Source organism: Podarcis gaigeae, assembly GCF_964106915.1.
Source record: "Podarcis gaigeae genome assembly, chromosome: 2".
In the NCBI taxonomy this organism is placed as follows: Eukaryota; Metazoa; Chordata; class Lepidosauria; order Squamata; family Lacertidae; genus Podarcis; species Podarcis gaigeae.
The window spans coordinates 53,422,406-53,442,358 of NC_139679.1; the positions used below are offsets into that span (position 1 = coordinate 53,422,406).

At 39.7% G+C, this 19,953-nt stretch overlaps 1 protein-coding gene across 3 annotated transcripts in view; it reads left to right on the plus strand.

The window, feature by feature from the left end:
- CPEB4 (cytoplasmic polyadenylation element binding protein 4) overlaps positions 1-9,151 on the plus strand; it is a 52,555-nt gene extending 43,404 nt beyond the window's left edge. For all 3 annotated transcript variants that reach the window (XM_083728277.1, XM_083728275.1, XM_083728276.1), the window contains 3 exons: positions 454-568; positions 818-999; positions 4,612-9,151. In XM_083728277.1, coding sequence (XP_083584403.1) covers positions 454-568; positions 818-999; positions 4,612-4,839 — 525 coding nt within the window. In that variant the 3' untranslated portion in view covers positions 4,840-9,151. The remainder of the gene's footprint in view (positions 1-453; positions 569-817; positions 1,000-4,611) is intronic.
- Positions 9,152-19,953: the final 10,802 nt, after the last annotated feature.

A 19,953-nucleotide genomic window follows, 5' to 3' on the forward strand; every position in this document is an offset into this window, starting at 1 on the left:
GTGTGTGTGTGCGCGCGCACACACACACACACACACACACACACAGTACACCCCCTCCCCTCAGTCCTTCACTTCTGAATAATTTAATGTGTGGACAGAGGTTTGTTGTGATGACTGAGCCATATCTGAGTAAAGGACATGGTGGTTCATCTTTCTTAGACAGACCTGTGGACTGTGCAAGCTGCTTCCTTGAGGAGTGCCCTTTCTCCACCCTGGTAGCCTATTTTGCTCCTGCTTCAGAAATTCCATATGTGAAACCTGGCTTTGTTATTGCTTGACTAGATAAGAATGATTGCTAGGAAAGTAGCCTCTAAAATCCCATGGATGTGACATGCAGGAAACACTGTTGTTGTAACATCTTAATGATGTGCATGCTGCAGGGCAGGGTGGTGGTGGGATAATTCGACTGTCAACTTGAATTGTGAGTGGTAAAGTCTCATCTTCTGCTTGTAGGTTCAAATCCGGCCTTGGAATCTTAGCGATAGTGACTTTGTGATGGATGGCTCACAGCCTCTAGATCCGCGGAAAACCATTTTTGTAGGAGGAGTTCCACGACCCTTACGGGCAGGTATGGTATGCAAAAACAAGTGCAGTGGCTCGTTGATTCTATCCAAGCTGCCTTACTGCTGTGAGAGAACATTGTGTCCTTATTTCTATTGTAGAAGTATGCCAGTGCTTGCTAAATTTAACTTTTGCTGACACTCCAATTATTTCCAGATAGAAGAGTACAAATAAACATGCTTTTGCCCAGGGTCTAGAAAGAGAAGTTATGTATATAAAATATCTGGGTAAATCGTTTGTTACTACTTTATTTTAGTGGAGCTTGCAATGATAATGGACCGGCTGTATGGAGGAGTTTGCTATGCTGGAATTGACACAGATCCTGAGCTGAAGTACCCAAAAGGAGCTGGGCGTGTTGCATTTTCTAATCAACAGAGTTACATAGCTGCTATCAGTGCCCGCTTTGTTCAGCTGCAACATGGAGAGATAGATAAACGGGTAAGGGCTAGAGCACATTCTGTGTATTACTCAGCATTATTTCATGGGTTTATTTCCATATAAGTGCCTGTGTGTGGCAGGAGAAAATGTTGTATTAAATGGAAAATACTCTTCCCTGTATTCCTAGCATACATAAAAAAGCCATACCAGACACAAAAAAGCTATACCACAAAGCCCCTCCATCATCCCAGAGAAACGGAGGTGGGGGGATCTAGTTTAACATTGGCTTTTTAATGCCTTCTGGCACCTTCTAAAACTGTTGTTCCCTTCAGAGAAATTTCCTGTAGCACAGCATAAGCCTGTGTTCCTAATGTTATCCTGTTACCTCTGCATGACTTGCTTTGCTGTTGGCCTCTTTTTCACCCCTGCCTATGTGCTGGAAGTAGAATGGTCAATTGGTTTATGACAGTAGAATGCAAACTGCTGCACTATTTGCATTCATTTCTACAGAATTTGTGTGAGTCTCTCCGAGTCCTGTTTTAATTCAGTGCCGGTTACACAGCAACAATATGCAAGCATCATTTTATGTTGATGTTAGTGCTGGCTTCTTAATAACATATGTTCACAGCACATGCCAACAAAAGCAAAAATAGCTTTGCCACAAATGTCCATATTTCCCTGTATGTAGCTCACTGTCATCCTTCCTTCATTCGCCAAACCTTTATTAGGCATTACAAATATAGGCCATCATAAAACATCCACATATAAAATTTTAAAATATATACAAATAAACAGCCATGTAAAAATATGTAATAATGAGAATTTTTGTTGGAGTTTCTTCCTGCTAAATAGTGCTATTCACCACCCTGAGAGATACTATTGATAAAAACTCAGCCACCCTTGCAGTTACTTCCGGGTTAATGTCGGACACATATTTTCTGATATTTTCATTGTGCTGTGTCATTCACATGGTGAGGAAGAAAGAGTTAGGATTAAGGAACAGGCAGTATTTTGTTGTGGTGTAAGATCTTGTGAGCCAGCTCTGTCACTGTTTGTATTGTTTTAGCCATTTCACATGTTTTTTTCCGGGGTTTTGTGACTCAGCAATTTGAAAACCATGATTTACTTGATTGGATTTTTAGGGAGAAAAAGCAAATTGTGCATATTGATTTGTGGTGGCTGGTCCTTCTCCGAGTTTAGAAGAGCTGTCATGTTTCAATTTCTCATACACAGTAATGGCATACAGGTTAGATTTACTGTTGCTAGCAAAAGGTACCTGAAATCTGAGCAGGAAATGAAAACATTCCTGTTCATGTCCTCCAGCAGATTTAGGCATATGCAGATCCTTTCTAGACTGAGTCCCCTTTGCAGAAAAGCCGTCCCCCTTGCTGGATTTCCATGTCCAGAATCTGCATCTGTGTGTGCACTTCCCCCTTGGGGAATGGAGCCACAGATGCAAGTCAAACTCACCACTTTTGCACAATCAGATCCCAGTTTAATAAACTAGGATATGTCCTTTGCTGTCACTTTGTTCTACTCTTCACATGAGTGGCAAAAACAGACCATGGTTTCCTGTTATATGTGAAGCAGGGACTATGACTAATGACTTCCAAACAAGCCAGATTTGCAAGACAGCTTCCGATGCAGCCACTGTCAGTTTTAACAGCACCAGTCATCTAAGAGGAGTGTCCCCCCCCCCCGAGGGAGGAAATCTAAATTTAGACCCCTTCAGTAGGGCATTCAGTAGGGGCTAGCACAGTTTGTGATAGCAGTGACACCCATTTGTTTGGCAAATCCAGACAATCAGTGTGTACTGTAGTCAGTGAAGATATCTGGATCATGTTGTGCCTCTCTTTTTGTGTGAAAATCTAGACTTTGACATTTGTAAGCATTTAATGCTCTCTCAATCTCTCTCTCACACACGTTTTTATAAAACTCAATTTAAAGCAAATATCACTACAGCCTCTGAAATATATTTCTGTCTAAAACATATTCAATGAAATAAGGAGTTGTTTATTCACACTTCTTAACATTGGTTAGGAAACAGTGCTGTTCAACATTCAAATATTTTTAAAATCCTTGAAACGGTGCAAAAAGACAAGATGACACAAGATTCATGATTGGACTGACCCCCTTTTTAATAGTAAATTTAGTTGGTGGAAGGAACTGAATCAGGCAGTGGAGGGAACATTGGGTTTTTTAAGCATCTCTTCCCCTCCCTATTTGCATGAGTGGACTGGCGGACATTCGTTAACTAGAGGAATTATCCTGTTAACCGAATGTCTGCCAGTCCACTCTTCAAACAGAAATTCATGGTAAGACCAATTTCCTTCCTTTTCCCACTTCAGATTGTCCCCCTAATACTACCATCAGCCTGACATATGTTACTGTATGTTTTGCTCTGCATGGCAAATAATCCAAATTGCTCCCCCCCACTCCACCCCATAGCTATTAAGAAAGTGGGGGTGGGGGGAGAATTAAAGCCTTTTTTCCCCTGTGCTGTATTTCAGATCCAAATCAGGCCTTTTAAAATAAAACCAACAACCCTGAAGAGATCCAATCACAGATATCCCTTCTTGTGTTGTTTCCATGGTCTCTTCCCAGTAGTGAGGCTTAAGCAAATATTAAATGGTTTTATTTCAGCAAAACTCCTCAATCACTTGTTCTTATGGGGCACCTCAGTAACTTTAATTTAAAAATACTTTCACATGTTCAAAATTGACTTGACATGCTGCCAGTTAGGAACAAATACTTTTTTAACCAGCAACACAGAACTCCCCCAATATGATACTTCGATCAAACATTTCAGCACAATCAAAATCCCCTTTCCTTTCTCCCTTGCCAAATTATTGCCTTACACATCACTTACATGATGGTGTGTCTTGTATAAAATGAAACAAATTCTTAACATGTGCAAGCACCCTAAAAATTACTGGGGGGGAAAACTTTCTGTAGGTTTGCATGGTGTCTCTTAGCATGCTGCCAAAGATATGGTGATAACCACTAGCCTGGATTGCTTTAAAAGAGGGTTCGGCAAATTGATAGATAACTTTAAGCATCAATTAGTAAAATATTTTTTATTATTAATATTAATAGCAGTAGCAGTTGTATTTTCATCCTGCTCTTCCTTCAAGGATCTCAGGGCAGCATATATGCTTCCTCTCTCACACCCTCAATTTTATCCTCACAGCATCCCTGTGAGCTAGGTTAGACTCAAAGAAGATGACTTGTGCACAATTACTCAGTAAGCTTTATGCCTCAGTGGAAATTAGAAACCATCTCTCTGAGGATCTAGTCTAGAACTCTGACCACTGTGTCACATTCCACATTCAGAGACCTACAGGTATAGGACAGTATACAAATTTTAATAATAGTAATAAAATAACCTTCATAATTAATAAACAACTTATGAAAACCAAATTACTGGTGGACATATAACAAGGGAAAGCTATAGCTTTCCTGTCCTGTTTGTAGGTTTCTTGGAGGTATCTGGTTATCCATTGCTAGCAACAGGATGCCCGGCTAGTTGGATCCTTGCTCTGCTCCAGTTGAGGTTTTCTTAAGGCACAGTGGAATATTCATTGAGGCATCTGCATTAACAGTTAGATTGCAGTAATCTACACAGAAGACACTCTAGCAGTGTAAACTTTCTCTCTCCTTCTTTTAACACAGGTGGAAGTTAAGCCATATGTCTTGGATGATCAGCTGTGTGATGAATGTCAGGGGGCCCGTTGTGGTGGAAAATTCGCTCCATTTTTCTGTGCTAACGTTACCTGTCTGCAGTATTACTGTGAATATTGCTGGGCTGCTATCCATTCACGTGCCGGCAGGGAATTCCACAAGCCCCTGGTGAAAGAGGGAGGAGATCGCCCGAGACATATTTCATTCCGCTGGAATTAAGTGATTCCTGCAGCGTGTTCATATGCAGGCCTCAAAATAAGTGCACTCTTCTGTTATCCTGATTCCCATGCCCTCCCTTCCTCTTCTCTCTTATTCAAGATAGCATGTCCTACTGTTGTAGTCTGTAACTTAACAATAGTGTAACAAAAGAATGACCTATAATCATATAGGTATTTTGTAGAATCTTGTCATTAAACTGTATTGGGAACTGCTATTCATATGGATAACACAGTGCATGGAAATCAGGTTCTCTTACCTTTAGTTACCCGGGGGGACACTGCTTTCCTGCTATCTTTTCTTGAAGGAAGAGAGAACAATATTAAGAGAAGAGAAATGAAACAATAGAGTATTTTGTTTTTTAATTAAATTATTGCTAATAACAAAATCAATAGAATACTTTTATGAAAAGTAATCATGAGATAGGAACACTATGAATCTATTCTGACACTTTGTCCAACCCACCCTTCCTTCTCCCCTTCCCTGCCCAAACCTCTGGGAAGCCTGTTTTCTTGCCGCCTATGATTTTATAGCAATGGAAACAGTTAGCCGTTAACCTAGTAACAGGAAAGAGCATGTTTAAAGCAACAAAAATGCATGAGCAAGGTTTAAAGCAGCATTAAGTTAAATGTTTTATTTAAGGGTTCCGAAGCTATTTTTTTAGCACAGTACGTGTTTCTCACCGTGCCTCCGACTTCCTACCACATTCAAACTTTTACTAATTGAGTAGGCAGAGCTTAGATCTGTGTTCTTCATCCAAGCAATCACATTTTAAAAGTTCCTGAATGTAAATCCTGGGTCAATTTACTACTGGGGGTGGGTGGGGAGTGCACTTATTCTTTGTTGTTGTTGTTGTTGTTGTTTGTTATATTATTATTATTATTATTTTTAAAGAAGAAACTTCATTATCAGAATACAGCCCTAGAAATCCTACCAAAGCTAAAGTAATGACAACTAGTGAACTGGCATGTCCTCTCCTGAAGAACAAATGTATAGATTTTATTTTTGATGGTTATATAGAACTCTATATCCTAATTTACTAATGTTAATCAGGGGCCAGCCTTTGCTCTCCATTTTGACGTGAAATACAAGAACCTAAAGATATACCTCAAGATTATGATTTTGATTCCCACCTCCCCTGCCCGCCTCTAAGACACTAGTAATTCATTCTAACCACACAGATCAAAATTTGGCTACTTACTGGGCTTACTCTGGGAAGTAAATGTGTTTTAATCTCCGAATGAAATTGGATCATCAAAAGCATAAGAGGGACAAAGTGAAGTTTGTTTCCAGGGATGTTATGCACTGTTGGTTGAATGAATATGCATTGCATATTGGCAAAGAAGAATATGCTTGTCTTTCAGCAGAGAGCAAGTAAGAAAATCTCAATAAATAATTCTTTTTGGAACTTAGCACAGAAAATAAAGAATTCCAGGGCTCTAATGTACCAACTTGCTGAGAAATGCATGGGTTGTTTGAACCATATAAGTGAGAATACAGCAGATGTTAAAGCTAAAGCACAGGGTGGTGTTGGTTAGTTTGATATAGTCACTTGAGCTCTGTAAAGCTGAGAAAATTGATAGGAGTGAATGAGTTCAGTTCTTAAGAAATGATTTTGTAGCAGTGTGCAAAACAACCCAGTCCATTGGCAATCTGAACTGGCATGGTACCACCATACACTCTTAAACCAAAGACTTGCCTTAGCACAGCTACAGACAAAAAAAAAAAGCAAATCTCTTCTGTAAGCCCTCTCCCTCCCCTTTCCTTCCCCCTCCCCAATTATCTTTGAGAAGCAGTTTTGATTTTCAACACATAAAACATACCTTGTTATTTTCCAAAGGTCAAAATGGAGACATTTGCTGTCTACTCGTCAAGTAGAGAAAGGGAGCTGCTTTTAATGAAATCCCTGCAAATATTGACAACAGTAAATGCAAATGGAGAGTGCTCTTTTGTAGACTGTCAGGGACCTTTTTCTCTGAAGTACATAATTATAGTTGGAATATTCGTTTTAATTTTTTTAAATGCTTGTAGGTGGCTTGGGGTGTCTTATTGTGCCGATCCTACCCAGTGAACAGGTGAGATGGGTTACCATTACAAGAAATAACACTGTTTGAGAAGTAGCTTTGAATAATAATTTTTTCCCTTTGTACATGACCTGCTGAATTTCGGTACAGTGTTTTTGTAGCTAACTTATTTTGTCATGCACATAATGTATATTTGTTATGCACTACTTTTGTATATCTTGTTTTTCCAACAGTGAGCATTTTTAGGCACACTTTTCACTGACGGGATATCTCTTTATGCAATACCTCAATTTTTCATATTGCAAAGAGTAGCTTTTTGTACTTTTATTACTGAGAGATCTTCATATACTTCATTTTTTAATATAAATAATTTTAATAAATTTTATTTTCTTATATTCTGCTTTTTATACATTTCAGTGCTCTGCATACATTTTGAATTATGGATGTTGTGCACTGGCAATGCTATTTTAGAATTTGCAGAGAAAAGAAAGCATGTTGCTTAAACATCTTTAGCCCAGCACCAGGTATTTGGTGTACATATAATTTAAAAAAAAATACTTATATGTAAAGTTGAGACTTAAAAAGAAATTTTTAAAAAGCATGAAAGTGACAAATGAGAGAGTTTGTCTTTAGACCCTTGAAATTTAATGCATAAGCATAGAGTAGAAGTTTAAAAGTAACATCCCAAATTGTCTACCGCTTCTTAATAGGTTTTTAAAAGTAATACACAAATGCAGATGTTTTTTGGTGAATGTTTAGCCATTTTTAATCTTAACAAATTGATGTTAGGTGTTTGCAGAGATGTGTCTGCTCTTTTAAATCATATGTAAGGAAATAAACCCAAGCCTGCCCAGTGGTGGGCATGTAATGTTAGTATGCATGACTAATATTAAAAGAAAAATGTTATTCTACTAATATTCACTTGTGGTGATTGTGTGAAAAGCGTGTTTACAGATTATTTGGTTACACTTCAATTTACAGGGCATAAATGATTATCTATATTACTCTGTACTCTAGATAGTGCTAATATAATATGTCCTTCTGATTACATGGGAGGGTGGAGTTGCCATGTCACTCCAAGCATAACTAACATGTAATTAGTTTTAAAATCTTAGGGTATCACTTTATTTAAAGGGGTGTAAACAAGCATGTCATTTTCTCTCACAAGCATGGCACTGGCCATGTACTTACAATGTAGTTACAGAGTAATTACATGGTTATTTTTGCAATGTAAAATAAAGTGTTTCTGATTATTTTATATGTAAAGGAACCCCCACTGCCCCGTGCTTTTTTGGTATATAGTATCTACTTCTCCATACACAGACCTCTGCAGAAAGCAAATCTAAAACTTGCAGTGAATGACTTTAGTGTTTTATAAGGATGCTGTTGGAAAGACTTGATAATTCACCCCTTTTTTGTTTCTTGAAGAGTTAAAGCCTTCTGTTTTAAAAGGTGATTTAAAACTTGAATGTGATGAATTGTGGCAAGTTAACTTCAAGTTATGTGCAATACTTATTTCAGACTTCTGGAAGATCTTTGCAGTGTAATTCTTTGTTTTTAATTGCAGACATTTAAAAATGTCATTTTCTACTGTTCTAGTAAATCCTCTTTCTTGCTGGTGTTTCTAAAGAAAAGAATCAGAAATCAATCTTTCTACTAATGTAAATTTGAGATTATTTTTTAAAAAAAGGAATAAAAGAGGTTTTGGTCATTTGCTTTATTTTATTATCTTATTTTAAAGCTACTGTGATTGATAGCATTGTAAGAATTGGGACAATATTGTATTCAACTGTTTTATTTTTTATATTTTTAAAATTTAAAGTATAATTAGTTTTTATAATTTTCATCAGATTCTTTTGTTATATTTTTTGGAAGTGAAACTTTTAGCAAGTGGGTGTCTAGTTTTTACTAATCCCTAATATGTTTCCCCCCGATGTAATGCTCATATTATCAGAAGGAAAAGTTATTTAAGTATGTCAGTTACTTGTACTACTTGGCTGAATTTCCATATAGTTTTTACTGTGTATGGGGAGGTTGTAGTATTTATTATAGCATTTTAAATAAGGGTAATTCATTTTTTATTAAAGTCATTTTCACATTAAGTTCATATTTTTGTATGTTCTACTCTAAGTTATAACACAAGTTTCTTTTTTAAGAGAGTTCATTTGTTGAAGTGCTAGTGGAAAATTAATGTTATTAAATAGTTTGCAAATGACTATTTATACCAGTATGCATATAATTTTTAAATATTTGTAATGTGAGATGTTGAATGAATAAAACTTTTAACTCAATGACTACTCAAGCTGTTATTTTGAGCTCTTCAGCATCGCGACATAACCACTATTTCTTTTTTACTTCATTATTTTATGAAGGAACAGTGTTGCAGAGTGGAAATCATTTTGCTACACAGGTCTCTAATTCAAGTCACTGGCCAGCCATGAAGTTCAGTAGTTGACCTGAAGGACAGTCATATCCCAATACTGCTCAGATTTATGTAATTACTGATAGTGATAACAGTTGTAAACCACTTTGTATACTATGTTCTAGAAACAAGTAACATCTGACCTGCAGTAGTGTTTTCTTCTCTGCTTCAAAAGAAGTACTAAAAATTAGACAATGATTCTTTTATTCTTTCTACTTTGGACCTTGTGAATTGAAGAGCCAGTGTAAGGGACAGAGTTTTGGACTTTGACCAAGGTGGCTAAGATCTAAATAGCTGCTCAAGGAAGGAAAGGAGGGAGAAACAAGAAGAGAGGAGACTTGAAAGGTGCACTGGTTTTTCTTCAGCCCAATGAGTTTCACATCTTATGACTCCTGTAATGTTCTCCGTATAATCATAAGCCAGGAAATAGTTTTAGTAAAGAACTATCTACAACAGATCTTCTCTCCTTTTGCTGCTTTCTCTCTCTGGCATCTAGCCCTGCTTCTTGCTTGGGTCAAACCTGCTAAATAAGAAATAAGCTAAAATGCTCACATTTATCCTTACAGCTCCTGAAGGAGCCCTAGTTAACCAGAACAGTCTTCTGTACTACCTTAGATTAACGTGCTTAACATGCGGTGATTATTATTATCATCTGTGAATTTTCTGAGTCATTCTTGAATTCCATAATACAGCGGGCCATTTTCCTTGGATACTTGAGATGCAGCTTCCATGGCCTTGATATTGATAGATTTAATAAGCAAATCTGCCATCTTCAGTCAGGTCAGAACCCTTCTAGTATTTTGTCATGTTGTCCTGAGATGGTTTTGAGAGTTTGGCCTCCCACTGGTGTCAGCTTCGATGTCTCAGTCCTAGGCACAATCAAGCCCAACAATAGGGGATAGTCCTAAAGAACTTTGTTTTCAGACATCGCTAATCACAGAGAGTGTGCTGTTAGGATAAGCCTTCAGCTGCTGCTCAAATGTCACCCTGGGGGTAGAGCCAAATACTGACTATTTATATTTTGTAAATTTGGTACTTGGGGAAGATCTGCTGTCTCTGGCAGGAGTCTCATGTGACTTTGGCATGAATCTTCAGCAAACTCAGCATCTTCGCATCTATTTTTAAACATCCAGCCTTCGGTATGTCAGCTAGGCCAAAAACAAACAGCCAAGTGTTCAGTCACCTGCTTCCACTTACTGGTCTTCTGCTACTTAATCATCAGGACAAAGGGAAGCCCAGTGTGTGATGCCGAAATGATGGAATGTTGGATGAGCGGTGAGACAATTGGGGTGGCAACGCGTCCGAGGAGAAGAATGCAAAGCATCAGAAACTGGAGTGACTTGGCAGGCAGGGCAGAAAAAAGCTTGGCCAGCTTTGCCAAGTCTGGGTGAGGCAGGCCTGGGTTCTTGTGGTTTTCTCCTTCATCCCCCAAGCACACTTGGAAGCTGCTCTAGGGAGAAAGTGGAAAGCTTTTATGGAATGTTCACAGCTGAGGCTTTGAGCTACGTGGTATTCTATATTACAATGCCAAGCCATCTGTGTTTTTATAGCCAATGCCCCTTTACAATCGAAATCCCATACATGATACATGTAAACAAAGCAGCCCAAAATTTCAAAATTCAGATCACTAAAGCGAATGTTGCAAATGTCACTTGTTTGCCAAGGCGTTGGAAACAAAATCAATCACTGTTTTGAGTTAGAAAGATGGCTCCCAATTTTCTTGCTGCTTCTTAATAAAGCTACCCTTACTGGTAATCAGCATGTTTTCAGCAACATATTTAGTTCTAAAATAATCTGATTTACCTTCTAGGAAACTAAAAAGGAAAACAAAAAGTTATGTGAGTTACAGAAATAGCAATACAAAATACAGTGATATCGTCAACCTGGTGTGCATACACAAAGATTATTCTTCGCCTGTTTTTTTTTTTTTTTTTTAAAAGGCCAGCCAGATATTATTTGGCCATTATTCGAAATGTGAAGTGAGTACATCCCCCCCTCTGCAATTTCTTTTTATTTATGAAACATCCCAAAGCAAAATACAAAAACCATTTCAAATCCAGTATGCATACAGACTAAGATGATAATCTCCCCTTAAAAGACTTGTTTAAAAAGGAAAGCCTTGAATGTATTCCAAAAAGACAACCGAGATGGTGCTTGTCTAATACAGAAAGTTGGAAAGCGTATGTGTCATTGCAATAAGTGCCTGACTTTTACATCATGTGGAAGATGCCTCCTGATGGTATCTGCAAGAGGCATATGAAATTGCAGACTTTGAATGCTTCATGTATTCACAATCTATTTGGGCATCTTCATAGATCTTGTGAGCAGACACATCCTGAGATTATTTTACAAGAGGATTTAAATAGCATCAAACAGTTCCCAAATTATGCCCAGTCTTCTTAATGCTGCAGATCTAAAAATTGTATTTTTAAAATAGGCATTGACATGATACTACTGGAAGTCCCCCCCCCCACCTAGTTTAGGCTGAATTATTTATGTGTCCTTTTACAGAAGGAAGAGCTGCTTCTAGGTAATGCACCAAGTAGACTATATGAGACCACAAGATGCACAAAACCAATGGGAATTGTATCAAATTTTTCTGCCCAGCAAATTTTGCTGCCCAGATGAGATACCATTTTATCAGCAAAAACATGGTTGTAGCAAACAATGACCCTTGCTGAAATAAAGTGACTTTAAAGCCCCCAATGAATGGGCAGATGAAACTTTTAATTGTGTCTAAATGGGTATGCTGTAATTCCCTCCCCCCAAAAAAGCCCTAAAATTTTAATTTAATAATGTTTGATTATATGACCAAGAAACATTTATGCTTCTTATGCCTTTTGGCAAACTGTGCATCACTTTGGCCTTACTATAATTGATTGAAGTTTCCAAATTTGGAAAGTAGCCTTGCCATACTTGAGATAATGGGCTATATCAGCTGCAAAAAGAAGCACTGGGATTTTTTGATCACCAATGGGGGCGGGGGAGAGAGAAGAAAGCTCCTGAACTGTATCGTTTGTGCAAAGTTTAAACAACAGGTGTTAAAATACAACCTTGCTTTACTCTCTTGATAGAAACTTTGGCAGGTAGCCCACAAAACCAGTTCAAGTTTTCCCATCATTATTAGAATAGAGTTGCTGTATAAGAAACAATCAATCTAGCAAGGTCTTTCATTTCTGCAACCTCCATTTCCCGAAGTTTTGGAAGATATTACTGAGACACAGCATTTTGGATACTGAAGTTGAAATAATGTAAACTGGTTGACACGAGACCAGCCTTTCGTTTTCTGCAATAAAAAGTGTTTCCCCAAATAGCTGAATTACGGTAAGTATAATAAACATGTTAGTGTGGGTGGGTGTCAAATCCACTCTTTACCTATTTCGCCATACATTTAAAAGAATTGTAGGTGTACACATTTGAAACATAATGGTGAAACAGCCTTTATCCTGTCACAGCAGGAAGCAGTCATTTGCTATTTTAAATGCATCTATTTTCTGCATACCTACTTCTAGTAACCTCAGGTTACATACACCTCAGGTTACATACACTTCAGGTTACAGACTCCGCTAACCCAGAAATAGTGCTTCAGGTTAAGAACTTTGCTTCAGGATGAGAACAGAAACAGTTTCAGGTTAAGTACGGACCTCCGGAACGAATTAAGTACTTGACCCGAGGTACCACTGTATAGTGAATATATCTTGTCTGAGCTGTCTGCAACCCTGTCCCTTCAAAATGAGGATGAGGACCAGTCCTGGAAAGGGCCACACCCTTTTAGTAGGTTATTGAGGGTTTTGCAACTTTATTGGCAATAGAAATTGTCAATTTACTGAAACGCATTTACTGAAACACATGGAATTGCTGATTTGCAACATACTAGCCATCTTCCAACAGGGTTCTCACCTCACAACCTGTTATAAATATGCACCATGTCCACATCCCAGATTTAATTCAGAAGATACATCTCTCATCTTGGTCATACTCCCCCTGATGTAGCAGGCAACGCTATGAGCCTGGCCCGTTCCTCCTGGTTGTGGGGACCAGGGCTCTGGATGTACTGCACTGCTAGTGAAGGAGGGGGCCGGATGACAGGATGAGGGAAGGAATAGGGTGGGCCACTGTTTTTGTCTGCATCAGGGGAGTTTAGAGCTACATGCCCGGTTGAGAGATGGGAACTGTCCCCCAGGTTAAATGTGAGGTATGAATCTTCTTGCTTTCTGAAGTCATCTGATGAGTCCTGTTTTTTTGTACTACAGTGGTACCTCAGGTTACATACACTTCAGGTTACAGACACTTCAGGTACTAACCCAGAAATAGTACCTCGGGTTAAGAACTTTGCTTCAGGATGAGAACAGAAATTGTGCTCCGGCGGCACGGCGGCAGCAGGGAGGCCCCGTTAGCTATAGTGTGATGCATTAGCTAAAGTGTGAGCCAACAGTGTGACGCAGCAGCTAAAAAAGCCAATGCAATTCTGGGCTGCATCAATAGGAGTATAGCATCTAGATCAAGGGAATTCATAGTGCAACTGTATTCTGCTCTGGTCAGACCTCACCTGGAGTACTGTGTCCAGTTCTGGGCACCACAGTTCAAGAAGGACACTGACAAACTGGAACGTGTCCAGAGGAGGGCAACCAAAATGGTCAAAGGCCTGGAAACGATGCCTTATGAGGAATGGCTAAGGGAGCTGGGCATGTTTAGCCTGGAGAAGAGGAGGTTAAGGGGTGATATGATAGCCATGTTCAAATATATAAAAGGATGTCACATAGAGGAGGGAGAAAGGTTGTTTTCTGCTGCAATGGATCCAAACTACAAGAAAGAAGATTCCACCTAAACATTAGGAGGAACTTCCTGACAGTAAGAGCTGTTCGACAGTGGAATTTGCTGCCAAGGAGTGTGGTGGAGTCTCCTTCTTTGGAGGTCTTTAAGCAGAGGCTTGACAACCATATGTCAGGAGTGCTCTGATGGTGTTTCCTGCTTGGCAGGGGGTTGGACTTGATGACCCTTGTGGTCTCTTCCAACTCTATGATTCTATGATTCTAGCTTAAGATCAGTTTCAGATTAAGAACGGACCTCCGGAACGAATTAAGTACTTAACCAGAGGTACCACTGTATTTCTATGTGTACTATTAAGTAGCCTGGTGGCTCCTTGGTGACGCCTGGAAACAAGGATGCTGGAAGTGGTCAAGTGTGGCATGACTCCAGAGTACGATCCGAAGGCACATGATGCAGCCACTTTGCTGAAGCTAAGCAAATCTAGATATGGTCAACACTTTGAAGGGAGGCTGTTCGCAAACTCGGGGAATATAATTAACAATAATAAGAATGGTGGTTCCTACTTTTATTTTTGTACTAATACTGCATTTGCTTTTATTTGGTCTCCAAAGCTGATTACCGGGTGGGGTGGAGCCCCTGTTGGTGTGTTTGAACTGCTCTAACATCCCTGCCCCTTTCCCTCTTGGTAAGCAACAGAAACTCACCTGCCAGAAACCTAGCACAGCAGCTCTGCCCCAGCCAGCCAATTCTGTATCCCCTCCTAAGGTAACTTTGGGGGAAAGGAAAGTATGTCAGAAAGAGAGTGCATCAGATGGCTCTTGTTACCCTGTGAAGTATCAGGACTGGGTTGAATATGTGCAAATGCTTTCAGCAGGAGCTGTTTTCCCTGCAGGTTAAAGCTTGTCCTTTTCATCAGCTTTGGAATGGAAGCTGAAAACTGAATTTGTTTAGACTGCCTTCCTAAAGCTAGAGTTTAGATAGTGAGGAGGCATAATGGGTTAGCACACTTCACATTTCTCTGCATAGCACATCCCATGCTGAAAATTTCCCATCCGTTACAAACTGTTATAACACAAGAAAACCATCCTCTTGTGATTTTTAGGTGACAAAATGTCCATTTTATTTCTGATTGTGCGTGCCTGCTCTCATTTTGGGAATGGAAGCAGAATAGATCTCCCCATTGCTTCAAAACGGATTGGTTGATAGAAAATTGGCTGCCCAGCAAATGCCTATGAGGCGATTCCTCAGCTGTTCTTTATTCAGTGTCATGAAAGCCAGCTCAGACAACAGTCCAAAAGGCCCATTGCCTGCCTACAGGAAATTGGGAGACAAATAATGGCCTCAGAAGGGAGAGCAGAGCAGAAAACATTGACATCTCTTCTTCTCAGTAAAATAAGCCAATTCAGTCCGTCAGTATGAAAAACGTCTGCAATGAAGCTCTGTATGCAGCTGCCTTTTGCAGGATATATATATATATATATATATATATATATATATCTCACATTCAAGTGGCTTAGTCGTAAATACCTTTCATCTTAAACCACTGCAATGTGATAGAATTATCATCTGTGGGTAACCAAGGTAGTATTAACATTTATTTCATGCTAAGCAGGTTGTGGAAGTGGTCGTTTTTTGCCTATCACATAAGTGTGTTGTGTTCTCTGGCTTTTAGTACTCAAAGGAAACCACCCACCATCCCTGCGCATGAAATTAACAGTGTTGCACTCCCTCTGCTGGGCCTTCTGAATAATTCTGTTACTGCTTTTTCCAGAGGTACGTGCAGCTGCCTTACACCAGGTGACTCTTGTACATCTAGCAGATGATTGTCTACTCTGAGCTGCGGTGCTTTTCTCATCACTTTTGGTCAATCCTTTTTAACTGGAGCTCCCAGGTGATGAATGGACTGTGCCCTGCAGGGCTCTCTGCTGTTCATAGGCAATGTCTGCATAGCAAGCTTGTAGAAAGATTTAGTGGCCATAGAAAGAGGGTGAGGAGCTTCTTAATAACCAACACATTTTAGTTCTGGACATTCCCATGCTCTTTTGAAATCTACCACCTTTTGGGGGAAAGGTCTGCAGTTTCAAAAAGCAAAAAGATGACTCCCCTATCATCCATGTCATTTACATAACAGTACTTGTGGGTCCCGGTGGGTCATCTTGTGGGTCATCTGCTTCACAGGACTGTTGTACAATGAAGTTTCACAAGTGATTTGTGTCCTGATGATCAGGTCCATATTATATACGAGAGCTATAAGCAAGCAAGCAAGCAAGCAAGCTAGCTAGCAGCAGACATGGGGGCATAACCAGGGAAGAGAAACAATTCTGTGGAGGGCAAGTTTACACATCAAATTCTTCCGCATGATTACATGTGTTGGTGCAAGACCACAAAAGGTCGGTGTCAACTCGGCTGTACATGCTGATAATTGTGGTTGCGTTTCCTCCAAAATCTGTGATCGCAGAAACAGTTGCACATTCTGATAAGTTCACACTCATCCTTTTTTAATCAAGTACTTGTGAACTGGCCCTTAGTCCCAAGCCCTAATTACAAAGGCTTCTGGAACAGCATGTGCTGGATAAATTCCAGTTGCAGATGTAAGCATTATGTCCCTTCTGGACTCATTGTGAATCTTGCTTTGCAAGGATATATATTCTCTTTGAGAGTGACACACATAACCTTTGCTGGAAATAAAATATACCTTGCTGACATGCCTGGGGCATATCCAGATGGCCCTTAAATGGGAAGTTAGTCTTTCACAAGCTGGAGAATCACCTTCTCCAAAAGTCCTCTGGAGTCTGGATCCAATGAGCCTTTCAGGATGACCACTCACGTGTTCATGTGTGCATGAGTTTAATCTTGATTTCCTGCTCTGCTTCCAGCATCTCACACCACATTGAAGGCTACTCCCATATATACCCTACATTTTGGTAACAGCTTGTTGAACAAAGGTGGGGGCCACAGTGAGAGCAACAGGGGCTCTGAAAGTTTCCTGGAGAAATAGGCAATCCTGTTGTGGCACTTTATTCTTGATCGGCACCTCTCAAAGATGTGCGAGAGTTTTGTCACTGCAAAGGGTAGCCTCAGTTGCCGTCAAGGTGTCTCCAGATACTAGCTCTGAAGGTGGATAATCTGTTCTGTCTTTGTATTATAGCTGACTGAAGTAATTCTGCTATGACTCAACAGCAATTTTCCTTCCTACGCGTCACAAATATAATAAACTTGAGAGCTTCACTTGTAACTGGGTTGAGCCATGCTTAAAAACAACAGCCCAATAACCTTCACTAAGGGAATATAAAAGTTCCATGGTGGTTATGCAGGCTGAAATCACAACTTGGCTCCTGCATGCTTATTAAATACTGGATGTTGCCAGAATTCTATCAAAGCAGACAAGGCAAGTGTGCTTGTTCCAAGGCTGTTGGATTCTTAGGAGAATCTCATAGGATAATAGCACCACTTGAGGGCTTGCAAATTAATCAGGAAATTTGCAAGTGATAGTATTTCCATACTGTTTTGTACCTATATAACAGTACTTGCATCTTTTGGTAGCAAGCTGGTGTTTGCTGTGAGTTGCTTTGGGCACAGCACATAAACTAAAACACACATTTCATTGTTCCCTCCCACTGCTATGAATGCATCACTCATCTCCTTGAAAACCTGCACTGGCTTCTTGCCACACTCTGCATCAACCTTAAGCTTTAGTCTTTATTCTAAAGCAGGGAGGGAAAATTGTGGCCCTCCAGATGTTTCTGGACTACAGCTCCCATCATCCCTGATCATTGGCTGTGCTGGCTGAGGGAGGGGGTGGGGCTGATGGGAATATCTGAAGCCTCACGTAGGTTCCCCATCCTTGTTTTAAAGCAGGCATGTCCAACAGGTAGATCACTGGTAGATCATTGGCTCCTCTCCTCCCAAAGAAGATGAACAACTATGGCTCCCCTAAAAAAAGCTCAACATTTTACCTGAAAAAACTTAACAGCTTTGACCCAACCCTCCCTCATTCCCATGACCTGAAAGGGTCCAAAAGGAGGTAGATCACTGCTAGTTTTTAACTCTGTGAGTAGATCGCAGTCTCTTGGGAGTTGGCCACCCGTTTTAAAGCATATCTTTGTTCTGCAAGCAGATGCTAACATTTGCAGTGCTTTTCACATTCTACACTAACTCATCTGATATCACCCCCTTTTCTCATTCTATTGGTTCCAGTTGTAGGGAGCAGCTTGACAGAAACCTCCTTTCTGCCATTAATTGTCAAGGCACAATCTCTCTGTAAATCATTTCCAAGCTCTTTAAGAAATGCTTTACAAAGTCTACTGCTGACTTGACCCCACACCCAGGCCAATGCTCATTTTCCAGCTGATTTGTTTCTTGTCCCACACATTTTGCCTACCTAACGTACACTCTGAACCTTCCAGGATGCTGTTGTCAGCACAGTTCTTAGTGCATACCGTATGCTTGGCATTAAACACTGTATTGGCCAAGCAGTATCAGTCTTGTAAAATGTTAGGTAACTCTCTTTTTCTCGGGGGGGGGGGGGAAGGGCGTGGCTAATGTGAGATTTAATTCAGTGGCCAGTTACTGGAGGCAAGAGCACCTGGAATGCAGAAGTCAACCAGGACTATAGTTTCTAGGATTGTGGTACCTTTTCCATTCATTCAGTATAATAGTCAATAAAAGAACATCTTGTAATCAGACTCACTGGCGTCTGCTCACCAGAGTGCTAAGTTTGTATTGCATAAGAAAAAAAAATTGGGGCAACTGGTTTCTTCTCTCACTTGAGCTGAATTTTCATTTTGTTAATGTGCAGGCCAGTTTGCACGTCCTACCTGTTTTGTATCACATACATTTTCCTTGGAATGGCTGTTCTGAACATACTTAAAAATACTGAGAAGTAATTTTATTCTCATTCATTCATTGGTCATTATTTTCTTTTTATGGGCTCTCATTTTTGTTGAATAAGTATCTTGAGATTGTGATAGGCCTTTCTTGCTCTGTGGGGAAGCAAATTATCTGTCACTCATGGCAAACCATTTTGCTTTGTGTCTGCAAGTTGTGCTTATGCCAGCATGACATTTTACCTGCAACATAAAAATACACTACTGTTCTGGAATACCTAAGGGATGGGCTTGTTACAATAATCCCCACCATCTCACCAGATTCTCTCTCCCTCTCCCTCCCTCTCTCTCCTCTATCTTTGTATATATGTGTTTTGATAGCTAAGCCTGCCATCTTATGGTTTGTCTATGAACAACAGTTTGCATCCTTTAATGGAGTTGCATTTTGTTATAGTGAAAACTCCACTGTATTTAAAGGTCTTTAACCTGAAGAAAACCTCACACAAATATATGCAGATGCTGTAATTTTAAAAACAGTTAAATAAATAAGATATACCGCTAGTTCCAGCAAATGTTGTGATAGAGCTCATTATCACCTCGTGAAATGCTCCATGTGAAAAGCAATAAATATGGCTTTACAAATAGTCAAAATTGCTTAGCTGAATTCACTGCTGTAAAACACTACCTTTTACTCAACTGGCACATTCCCCCACCTTGCTCCTTTTTTACTGTCTTTCTCGGAGTACCTTTCTGTAGCCAGTGCAAGACTGACACAAAATCCAGATGAAATACTGCATAGTATTTCATTTTATTTCTTGCATAGTGAGTATTAAGGAGATGTCTGATGACTTGTGCATTACAAGCCCACAATTTGTAGACAGCAGCAAACTGCAATGTGCTCAAGCAAGAATGTTTTCCGTGTGATTATTAACCGGCTTCCTCCCACCAGTCTTTTGTGGCAATTTAATAGTCATGTTGTGATTCCTCTGTGGCTCAGTGCAATGATCATTCCATTCCTGGTAATCCTCAATCATCATGTGCTTGAAGGGCAAACTAGACAGTTATAGAGAGCTGC